This window comes from Myxine glutinosa, chromosome 9, assembly GCF_964187855.1.
Source record: "Myxine glutinosa chromosome 9, kmMyxGlut1.1, whole genome shotgun sequence".
NCBI lineage: Eukaryota > Metazoa > Chordata > Myxini > Myxiniformes > Myxinidae > Myxine > Myxine glutinosa.
In genome coordinates this window covers 18,662,628-18,675,267 of record NC_136269.1, presented here as the reverse complement: position 1 = coordinate 18,675,267, position 12,640 = coordinate 18,662,628, and the positions used below count along the sequence as shown (strand labels likewise).

General features: G+C 39.4%; 1 protein-coding gene across 2 annotated transcripts in view; it reads right to left on the bottom strand.

The window, feature by feature from the left end:
• KIAA0586 (KIAA0586 ortholog) overlaps window positions 1-12,640 on the bottom strand; it is a 414,056-nt gene that overhangs the window by 29,752 nt on the left and 371,664 nt on the right. For both annotated transcript variants that reach the window (XM_078784140.1, XM_068129752.2), the window contains one exon: window positions 1,966-2,210. In XM_078784140.1, coding sequence (XP_078640266.1) covers window positions 1,966-2,210 — 245 coding nt within the window. The remainder of the gene's footprint in view (window positions 1-1,965; window positions 2,211-12,640) is intronic.

The window sequence follows — 12,640 nt, the reverse complement described above, 5'->3', positions numbered from 1 at the left end:
CCACCGTGCAAAGTCCTTGGCACACCTGAACTCCTATCCACCAAGAAGGCATTCCGCATCTTCTGATCCGCAGCTTCCGATCCACAGTTTGATGGAGTACTGCTCTCCCCTCTGGGCTGCCTCCCCTGCTTCACACCTTACTTAGCCTGAGGCAATGGAAACCAAGGCCTTCAATATCATTGGAATCTCTCACGAAGAAGCTGAGTCTGTGGACCCATCACTTCGTCATTGCTGACAGGTCAGTGGTCATCCGCCTCCTTTCTGGTCTTGCACCCTCTGCCATCTTCGTGTTATGTCCCCACACCCCCCTCTTCACCAGGTATCTGCTGGATGCTCGTGGTCCACCAGCAACCACCTTCAAGTGAAACTGCCAAAATCCAGAACCTCTGCTCACCTCCACTCAATCATTCGTCCTTTTCTTTTCCAGCCTGTGGAACAAATTTCCACACCCTCTTCGGCATCATTCCTTCCTCCAGGTCTTCAAAGCAGCTATTCACCACCATGTTAAATCATCCCCCATTCAATGCTATGATCTTTTCGACGTGGGTTAAACCACTCCCAATCCCTCCCAGAATTTTGCTTCTGCATCCATCTTGTCTTAAGACTCTGACTTAAGACTCAGCAATGGTTGCTAGAGTGAGATGTGCATGGAAGCAGTTTCGGGAACTGAGTGGCGTGCTGACGAGGAGGGGAGTGTCGTTGAAGCTGAAGGGAAAGGTGTTTGCTGCATGTGTGAGAAGTGTTATGATTTATGGGAGCGAGACATGGGTAATGAACGTAGAGAAGCAACGAAGGCTGGAAAGGGTGGAAATGTGAATGGTTCGGTGGATGTGCGGAGTATCGTTGAGAGAGAGGAAGACAAATGATGAATTGCGAAAGATGATGGGAATAGAGCCTGTGATGGATGCTGTGAAGAGGAACAGGTTGAGATGGTTTGGTCATGTGTTGAGGAAGGATGAAAGTGACTGGTTGAGAAGAATGATGGAAATGAATGTAGAAGGAAGTAGAGGACGGGGAAGACCGAGAAAGACTTGGCTAAAGATGGTGGAAGAAGAAATGCGGGCAAGGGGGTTAACGAGGGGAAATGCAGAAAATAGGGCAAATGGAGAAGATTGTCATGGGGCCCGCAAGGCTAACCCCCGCTCTAGCAGGGAAAATGGCCTTAAAATGCCTGTTGTTGTTGTTGTTGTGTTGTATAAAGAATGGTCAAAATCCCATTACCAATTCACTAGTGACCTTTTTTCAGATCAGATGAGGATGAAGAGCAAGTTCCTTTTCACTCAGAAATACCCTGCATTCTCCCCTACCCCTTGTCGATACCCGCATCCCTTATTTGTCCATCTCCATCTATTTTCCCCTTCTCCTGCTGTTTCTTTTGTAATGTTGCCTCCTGATCCATTCTGTGTTCTACGTCTTCCACAGGCCTCCCACACCCCCCCCAACCCCCCAGCACTCAACTCTTCTCTCCCCCATTCCTCAACCCTCCAATTTCACTTTTTGTGCCCCATTTAATTTGCACTTCCCCCACATGTCCCTTGTTATTCCCTCCTTCCACAACTGTTCTGCATCTTCATCTCATACCCTCAAGACAATGCAATAACTATGTACTCATGATCTGCTTTCACAAATAAATAAACAAATTATAAATAAGCAAAGAAATTTAAAAAAAATCTAAATCAGCAACACTCTATGTGTCTCTCTCAGTCGGCGTTCTTCTTCGATAAAGTAATTGAGATGATGAGCATGTGGTTTTGGGTCAGGTGTTGGGTATGGCTCCTTGCTGTACAGGTTAGATGGGAATAATAACCTTTATCTGCATCTACATATGTATTCATCTTCACTCCAAAACCAAAAATGCTCTTTTCTAATCCTGAGGAGGCCACGGTTCACTCAGGAATGCTCCATAGCCGAGTGGTTATCCTAGGTACAACAGCCAGACTAAAAATGTCAAGAGTGAACTTGCACCTTCTAGAGCATGAAGTCGTCCGGGGCTGAGCAACACTTCCCCATCTGAAATGTGTCGATCAAACGTCTCCGTTTCTGTCGAAGAGATGGAAGATCCGCTGGTGGAGTCCGTTGAAGGTTGCACCGGTGGACCCCTGAGCGTTGGGGAGACCGAGGGCGTCGATTTCAGTTGAGAGTCAGAGACATTGAGCGGCTGAAACTCAATTAAACTCTGAGGCTCCTCATCCCGAGCCACAGACATCATCCTGATGGAAGGCAAGAGGACAATCCAATTACACTTTTGACCACATGCAAAGAAAAAGAAGCAAAATTAGATCCTATGCAAAAAAATCCATACAGTATCCTAAATCATGTGTGTGTGTGTGTGTTTGTGTGTGTGTGTTTGTATGTGTGTGTATGTTTGTGTGTGTTTGTGTGTGTTTGTGTGTGTTTGTGTGTGTGTGTGTGTTTGTGTGTGTGTGTGTGTGTGTGTGTGTGTGTGTTTGTGTGTGTGTGTTTGTGTGTGTGTGTTTGTGTATGTGTGTGTGTGTGTTTGTGTGTGTGTGCGTGTGTGTGTGTGTGTGTTTGTGTATGTGTGTGTTTGTGTATGTGTGTGTGTGTGTGTGTGTTTGTGTGTGTGTGTGTTTGTGTGTGTGTGTGTGTGTTTGTGTGTGTGTGTGTGTGTTTGTGTGTGTTTGTGTGTGTGTGTGTTCGTGTATGTGTGTTTGTGTTTGTGTTTGTTTGTGTGTGTTTGTGTTTGTGTGTGTGTGTGTGTTTGTGCATGTGTGTGTCTTTGTGTGTGTGTGTGTGTGTTGTGTGTGTGTGTGTGTTTGTGTGTGTGTGTTTGTGTGTGTGTTTGTGTGTGTGTGTTTGTGTGTGTGCGTGTGTGTTTGTGTGTTTGTGTGTTTTGTGTGTGTGTGTGTGTGTGTGTGTGTGTTCGTGTGTGTGTGTGTTTGTGTGTGTGTGTGTGTTTGTGTGTGTGTTTGTGTATGTTTGTGTGTGTGTGTGTGTGTTTGTGTGTGTGTGTTTGTGTGTGTGTGTGTGTGTGTTTGTTTGTGTATGTGTGTGTGTGTGTGTTTGTGTATGTGTGTGTGTGTTTGTGTGTGTGCTTGTGTGTGTGTGCGTGTGTGTTTGTGTGTGTTTGTGTGTTTTGTGTGTGTGTGTGTGTGTGTGTGTGTGTGTGTGTTCGTGTGTGTGTGTTTGTGTTTGTGTGTGTTTGTGTGTGTGTGTGTGTTTGTGTGTGTGTGTGTGTGTGTTAGGATGGATGATGGATGGCTTAGGAATCATGTTTTATGACTTTGAAAAGGAATTCCTCTGGTAAAAACGGGGTTTTTGCTTCAAACACCCTCATAAGGTTTATTTCATCTTGAATTCGATTTCTGAATTCTGAATGAATTTGATGTGAGCGTCATCATCAGGAAATGGAAAAGAAAATGGATCTACCCAGACTCTTCGTAGAGCTGGCCGTGCGACTAAACCGAACAACCAGGCATGAAGGACTTCGGTCAGGGAGGTGATCAATAACCCAATGACCACTCTGACAGAACTACAGAGTTCCATGGCTGAGATGTGAGAACCAGCCGGGAGGACAACAGTCTCCGCAGTAATTCACTTCTATAGGTTTTATGGGAGAGTGGGCAGACGGATTCCACTCCTGAGAAAAAGGCACATGACAGCATGCCTTGAGTTTGCAAAAAGACACGAGAAAGAATCCGAGAGCATGAGGCAAGTATTCCGTGTTCTGATACAAAAATTGATCTTTGGCTTAAATGCAAAGTGCTACGTCTGGCGGAAACCGAGCACAGTTCATCACCCATCGAACAGCATCCCTACTGTGAACCATGGTGGTGGCAGCATCATGCTATGGGGATGTTTTTCAGCGGCAGGGACTGGGAGACTTGTAAGGATAGAGGGAACAATGAATGGAGCCAAATACAGGCAAATTATTATTGAGGAGAATCTTCTTCAGCGTGCAAAAGACCTTAGACTTCAGTGAAGATTTACATTCCAACAGGACAATGACCCCAAATTGATTCTGAGGCTGCCACTCTGGAAGTCTCCCAGTCTGAAGCGAGGAAGACTTTTTCTCAGGCGCAGGCTCGTAAAGGCGCTGACGCTGATGGAATTCCATCTCGTGCCCTTAGATACTGTGCAGATCAGCTATCTGAAGTTTTCACTGACATTTTAAATCTGTCACTAAATTGTGTATCATTCCATTACGTTTCATACTGAAAAGGTCTCTGGCCATGTGCCTAAACGATTACCGGACAGTAGCACTAACAGTAGTGTAATAATGTTGCTTCTGGGACACCTCCGTTTAACATGGGAAATCCCTATCTAATGTCATTTACCCCCTTGTCTTTTTCAAAAATCATAAACACCTCTATTTCTCCCACCCTCATCTTTATGAACCTTTTGTCTGTAGTACCTATCCTTAATGTTGTTCATTAGACCACTCAAACACTACAAATATTTGTTTTCTCTTATAGACCTATCATCCTTCTTCTACATATCATCTGGCAGATTAATCTTTGACCCACTCAAACATTGACCCATTCACTTCCATATTAATTCTTTCCCTCCCTCATTGCCCCTAAACACCTATATTTCTCTCACCCTGTTCTTTACGAACCTTCTAACCTTTTGACATGTTATCCTTATTCATTAGACCACTTAAACACCTGTGATCCTTCTGACCTCATGGACCTTTTAACCTTTTACTCTTAATATCATCTGGTGAATATAACCCACTCAAACAACGACCCTACAAATATTTGTTTATGCGTGGGAAATAATTTAATTCTCCTACAACTCTCTTCACCATCTAATATATTAACAAAAAATATGTTTGAGTTTGGTTCTTTATTAAGATATTTTAACTGAGCTAAGATAAAATGGTAAACCTCCCTCAATGTTCTTGTTTGAGCGCCTCCAGTGCCACACACTTTTTGGTAGGCTCTGCCCACCTTTTGTTAAGCTCCGTCCACTTTTTGGAAAAACCCCGCCCACTTTTTGGTAAACCACGCCCACCTTTTACTAAGCCCCGCCCACTTTTTGTTAAGCCACGCCCACTTTTTGCTATGCCCCGCCCACTTTTGCTAAGCTCCGCCCACTTTTGCTAAGTCCCACCCACTTTATAAACTCTTCAGCATTGTATCATTTCCAGGTAATACATAACATCATTTTCAGGGAATTTCCATCACATCATTTCCAGTTAAGACACGCCCAGGGAATTTCCACAGGAAATGACACACACCCAGCCCTTCTTATAAAAGGCACCGACCACACAGGCTTTTTCAAACACGCTTTCTGCTTCACTTGAGAATGGACTCCTATGCCGAAATGGAATGGGATAACTTTGCTATTCCTTGGAGTCCTACTACCTGTGTAGCGCTCAACCTTCAGATTGATGAACTGGACTCGAACCTCTTGTCGATGGAGGAAATTGTATCTGAGCTACGAAATGAAAATTCTACTTTTAACACAACTTGGGATAAAGTTATTTTTTTGTTTGAAGATCTTTTGAACAACCAAGACCCACAGAACGAGTTCTACCTTGATGACCCAGCCAAAGAGTTATACCTTGGAGATCCACAAAATCCTGAAAAAGAGTTCTACCATGATGATACTTATTGTGAGTTATCAAAACAAAACCCACTGAACGAGTTCTACCTTGATGACCCAGCCAAAGAGTTATACCTTGGAGACTCACTAAATTTGGGAAAAACAAATTATGAGGTCTGCCTAGATGGTTCTAACTGTGGAGCCTACCTTGGAGACTCACTAAATTTGGGAAAAACAAATTATGAGGTCTGCCTAGATGGTTCTAACTGTGGAGCCTACCTTGGAGACTCACTAAATTTGGGAAAAACAAATTATGAGGTCTGCCTAGATGGTTCTAACTGTGGAGCCTACCTTGGAGACTCACTAAATTTGGGAAAAACAAATTATGAGGTTTGCCTAGATGGTTCTAACTGTGGAGCCTACCTTGGAGACTCACTAAATTTGGGAAAAACAAATTATGAGGTCTGCCTAGATGGTTCTAACTGTGGAGCCTACCTTGGAGACTCACTAAATTTGGGAAAAACAAATTATGAGGTTTGCCTAGATGGTTCTAACTGTGGAGCCTACCTTGGAGACTCACTAAATTTGGGAAAAACAAATTATGAGGTTTGCCTAGATGGTTCTAACTGTGGAGCCTACCTTGGAGACTCACTAAATTTGGGAAAAACAAATTATGAGGTCTGCCTAGATGGTTCTAACTGTGGAGCCTACCTTGGAGACTCACTAAATTTGGGAAAAACAAATTATGAGGTCTGCCTAGATGGTTCTAACTGTGGAGCCTACCTTGGAGACTCACTAAATTTGGGAAAAACAAATTATGAGGTCTGCCTAGATGGTTCTAACTGTGGAGCCTACCTTGGAGACTCACTAAATTTCATAAAATTAGGAAAAGAGTTTTACCTTGGAGACTTTGAAAACTGGTTTCGTTTTGGAGACTCTGAATGGGGGTTTTGTTTTGATAACTCGGAATGTGATACCTATCTTGGAGACTCAACAGGATTGTGGTTATACCTTGGGAACTTGGAAAGTTGGTTTTATTTTGGAGACTCTACCTGTGGGGTACATCTTGGAGACTCTTTGCATTCTAAAGCAATGAACAATGTTCTTTGTTTAATGACGCTTGATTTAAGCAATATCAAGAAAGTTCGAGGAAGAAAATGCTGGAAAATTCTTTCTTCCCATTTCTACTTCTTCAAACTTGAAAGCCTTGAAAGACAGAATTGGAGGAAGAGGAAAAAAATAAAAATGAAATACGTATTTAAAAAAAGAAGAAAAAAAAAGAAATACGTATTTTTAAAAAAGAAGAAAAAAAAAGATTATGTTAGGGTTAGGGTGGGATTTTGAATGTGAGGGTTAGGGATTAGGTTGGGTTAGGGATGGAGTTGGGTTAGGGATGGGGTTGGGTTAGGGTTGGGATTTTGAATGTGAGGGTTAGGGTTGGGATTGGGTTAGGGATGGGGTTGGGTTAGGGTTGGGATTTTGAATGTGAGGGTTAGGGTTGGGGTTGGGTTAGGGATGGGGTTGGGTTAGGGATGGGGTTGGGTTAGGGATGGGTTGGGTTAGGGTTGGGATTTTGAATGTGAGGGTTAGGGTTGGGGTTGGGTTAGGGATGGGATTGGGTTAGGGTTGGGATTTTGAATGTGAGGGTTAGGGATGGGTTGGGTTAGGGATGGGGTTGGGTTAGGGATGGGGTTGGGTTAGGGTTGGGGTTGGGTTAGGGATGGGATTGGGTTAGGGTTGGGATTTTGAATGTGAGGGTTAGGGATGGGTTGGGTTAGGGATGGGGTTGGGTTAGGGATGGGGTTGGGTTAGGGTTGGGGTTGGGTTAGGGATGGGGTTGCGTTAGGGATGGGGTTGGGTTAGGGATGGGGTTGGGTTAGGGATGGGGTTGGGTTAGGGATGGGGTTGGGTTAGGGATGGGTTGGGTTAGGGATGGGTTTGGGTTAGGGATGGGGTTGGGTTAGGGCTTGGGTTGGGTTAGGGTTTGTATATTATTATGACTCACTCGCACATACACACACACACAAAAGTTAAGCCCCAACTAAAAAGTTGTGGGATTCTGTGTTTGGGGTTCACAGATTTAAAAACGTATCCCCATTATACACACACAAAAGTTAAGCCCCAACTAAAAAGTTGTGGGATTCTGTGTTTGGGGTTCACAGATTTAAAAACGTATCCCCATTATACACACACAAAAGTTAAGCCCCAACTAAAAAGTTGTGGGATTCTGTGTTTGGGGTTCACAGATTTAAAAACGTATCCCCATTATACACACACAAAAGTTAAGCCCCAACTAAAAAGTTGTGGGATTCTGTGTTTGGGGTTCACAGATTTAAAAACGTATCCCCATTATACACACACAAAAGTTAAGCCCCAACTAAAAAGTTGTGGGATTCTGTGTTTGGGGTTCACAGATTTAAAAACGTATCCCCATTATACACACACAAAAGTTAAGCCCCAACTAAAAAGTTGTGGGATTCTGTGTTTGGGGTTCACAGATTTAAAAACGTATCCCCATTACATTTTATTTATTTATTTATTATTTTCAAGGGTATTAACTGCTTACTTGTGTTTTTTGTAATTCTTGTGAGTAAAATGAACCCAAGATTTCTTCTCCATTTAAATCATATAATTTGTAGGTCCAAGGGACTGTATCCATTACATCAATGATTTTAAATAATTCACGAGTCCATTTTTGTGTATAACCTTTCTCAAAATGACTTTTCCATTTGTATATTCTTACAATATCACCAACTTTAAACTTGGGCTTTCTCAAATTAATCTCCTTTTCATATTCTAATTTTGTAAATGTTTCTGATGGTTTTGATTGTGTTGATGAATGAACTGTATTATTGTAATTATCTACAATATCCTGAATTAAATACACCCATTTTTGAGAACCGAGTTGTGTGAATTTTTTATATAATTTCTCTTTTAAAGTACGATTAAAACGCTCAATAACAACTGCCTTTCCTTCATTAAAGGTGCTGTATAATTTAATACCCTTCCCCTTAAGAAATTTCATGAATATTTTGTTATAGAACTCTGTTCCCTCATCAGTCCATAACTTCTTTGGTTTCCTTTTATCCCGATCAAATATTAGCTTAAAGGCTAACATTAAAGTATCACCCCTTTTATTTTTTAAAGGGACAACCCAGGCAAATCTACTCCTCAAATCAATAACGGTTAAAGCATACCTGTATCCCCTGTCATTATTCAATTCAATTAAATCAGCGGACCATATGTGGTCAGTGTATTTAGAATAAACCTTCCTTCTTTTAAACTTTGTGATTATAGGTTTGTGTAATTCTTCAGCCAAAAGCTCCTCAGTCTTGATGACATCATTAGAGCCTAATAGTTTTTTGAGGAATAACCAAGACCAAGTTTCAATTTAGCATTTATCAAATTTCTCACAATAAACCTATCAACTTTCTCTCTCAACGTTGGATTTTGTATCAAAGACAAATTATACAACATTTCGCTGTCGGCTTTATGTTTTTCAGTCAACGTAGTGGTTTTCCCATAAGCAATATCATGCTTCATACACACTTCGTCAACCCTATTTGTAGGTTTAGACCAAGGTTTAGGATTGTCAGCCTCATCTAATCTTTTATCCAAGTTTGTTCCTGGACCACAGAAAGAATACCCTGGAAGGTGTAATTCCCCTGGAATTCCAGTTGTTGTAAATTTACTTCCTGACAGAAACTTTTGTATGTCTCCTCCTCTTTTAGGAGAGATGAATTGGCACTTTTTAGAGCCACATACTTGACATATTCCTTTTTGATAAACTCTATTATTTTTAGCTTTAACATAAGAGATATTTTTAGATTTAGTTTTCTTTTTACATTTGAGACAATAACTCATATTTATTTATCAGAAAAATTCCGACAGAGTATCAAAACCTTTTTGGTTTTCAACATATACATTTCAATCTTTATTTTTAAAACATAAAGAATCCTAAGGAATGCCTTCACTCTCTCCTCCATTTATTTACAAATAAAAACTAACTAAAGTCAATGACACCAACATCATCAATCACATAATCTTTTCCTTCTTCTTCTTCTTCTTCTTCTTCACCACTTTCTCGTTTAAATCTCCTCCCTGAAATTGAAGACATTGACGTTCTTATTTTTGAAACTATTATCTTCATAAGAGTTGTTAATTCTTTAATTTCCTCTTCGGTGCGTTGAGATTGATTTATTTGCTTTAATACACTCAATCTTTTATGAATCTCACTGATTTCCATCTCCCTCTCCTCCTCCTCCATTTTCTCCCTCTCCTCCTTCTCCTTTTTCTCCCTTTTCTCCCTTTCCTCCTTCTCCCTTTTCTCCCTTTCCTCCTTCTCCTTTTTCTCCCTCTCCTCCTTCTCCTCCTTTTTCTCCCTCTCCTCCTTCTCCTCCCTCTCCCTTTCCTCCTTCTCCTTTTTCTCTCTTTCCTCCTTCTCTTCTTCAACTCCTTCCTCATCCCTTGCTACCCTTGAGTTTGAACCCCAAAGAATATTATACATATACTCATCTGGATTTTGAGATATTCTTGTATCTATAATTATTTTTCTCATAATAGGATACCAATAAGATTTGTTGACGATTTCTAAAAGAGTTTTATATTTCATAACTTTGAGAAGTTCATTTTTATTTAATATTTTAAACAAGTCTCTATTTGTGGGTTTAACAATATCAGTATAAGGCCAGTTTTTAATGACAAAATTCCCATGTATATGCTCCAAATCATAAGGTATGTAATACCGAGCACCCTTTTCTTGTAGGTATCCTTGAATACAAAAATTATAATTCTCTTGTAGTCTTCTTCCTGCCATTTATGTATCAGAAATATATGTGAGATTAATATTATGACAGGTAATACCACCCCATCTTCCCACTACCAAATCGGTTTGTATTCCTCGGCTTTCTATCCTTATCTCATTACCTTCCTTCTTTGTCATGCGAACCATCGCTATACTATCATATATTTTTATTTTCTTAAAATCACGTATTTGTTGTTTACTAATTGTACTTCCACATAAATCCTTATCTTCACCAAGTGGATAATATTCTTCTTTACGAGACTGATTTAAATCATGTAGGTCTTCTATGTTTATTGAAAAAGACCAATTATACCCTAAATCAGGCATATCATACCCCCATTTATTAATTCGCATATTAACTAAATGTCCTTCTTTATAAAATTTAATTGTAAGCAGGTAGTTAAATTCAATGAGGAAAGGTGTATGGTCAGTATAACCAGGTGTTGTGGTTGTAAATTTTACTTGTTTCACAAAACGTGCTGTTTTCTTTAAAGATATATATTGTGATAAATCACTGAATCTAATCAAGTCATTCGCATCTGTAGGGTTTGGATAATTGATTAATTTATAAGTATTCTTCATATTAATATTTTTACTTACACTATATTTTTGTCGTTCAGCCTGTGCCTTTGTATAATAATTTGATAAATCAATATCCTGAGAGGATTTTCCAAAGATAGAACCATCTTTTCCAACATAGGTCATTTATATTAGATAAAAAATGATATCATAAAAATTTTCATTATTGTTGAGTTGAAATAATACATATAAACATAATTGGCCACAACATTTAGAATTAATTTCTTGAACTTGGAATGTTTGATAAACACCATTCTGTAAGAATTGTATTACTTCAACAGGTGGTGGCATACCATAACTATCAAAATAATATTTATCCTGACTATTATGAATACAAACCCAATGAGAACCATTCTGTGTGTCTAAATTCATAATAATATTCTTTGTATTCTTATTTATATGTATTAATTCATCTCTCATACAAATAACCACATTATCAATTTTTAGTGTTTTACAATACTTAGCTAGTTCTATATTTGACGTTGTATTCTTTCCAAATTGTTTAAACCATTTATCCATTTATTTATGAGAAAGATACAATCCATTACCCCGTTTAGTTAGTTTAACACCCGCTTGAGCGATAGAGGAAAGCATATCTCCAACCAACAATCTAGCTTTATCAGGTAGACTTTCAAGTTTTTGAGCAAAATCTACAATTACACCACTTCCACTAATTTGTTTCTCCAACTCCTTGTTATGTCTTTCCAATTCTTTTTGAGCTTTTAGTTGTGCCTTCCTTTCGTTAGCAGTTTTTACCGCTGCTGAAATACCACCAGTCAATGCTCCCGCCGCACTTAAACCAGCAAATAAAGGAATTAGAAACGGGAGAAATCCTCCTCTTGACTCATCTATTGAATATTTCTTTAACATAGGTTTCGTCATTTTAATTTTAAGTGATCCAACATCATTTAGTGTTTTTACTTGTGTGTGTGTGAGTAAAACATCAATTCTTACAGCTCCTTTTCTTTGAATTGTATTAACATTAATAATACAAGGCTTTTGATTTTGAATACAAGATGTTAATTTATTAAGATTGATTTGATTAACATATACCCCAACCATTTATTTATGAGAAAAAACCTATGTGATATTAATCATAACACCATTATCTGTATTAATCTGTAATTCTGTTTCCTCCAAAAGCAAACAATAAGCATCAACTTCTTCATTCTCCCCTCTTTCAATGTATAGAGAAGTATCCACTCGATTAGACTTTATAGTTTCCTTTTGAGAACTCAGGTCAATTGCGTAGATTGTATATAAACCTTTAAATGCAACCATATCCAAAATAGGATCATTATTACCATTACTTTCACACACTTTTTGGTAGGACTTGTAGGCTTCCGCATAATCATTTTTTTCCCAATCAATTTCCAATCTATCTCGCGGATAAAATGTGCCATCAAGAGAAACCCGAAGTTGTTTCACCTTAGCATTATCACTCAGCGCATTATTCTTATTAGTACCCTCCTCTCCATCTGGTTTTTTAAAAATGAGCCATAGGTATCGTGGCTTTCCTTCAAGAACACCCAAATTCCAAGTGTAGGTAGTGTGTTCCAGTTTAACGTGTTGACATCTTCTTTTAAGGTATGATACATTTAGCGGTTTCTTTGAGTTAAGTCTTCTATTTAACATCTCCTCCGTTTTAAGATTAGGAGTATATTCATTGATATACCAACACAAATCATTAATAACAAATTTATTATTGTCGCCAAAAGCATTTTCAGCCCCAAAAAGCAATCTATTTAC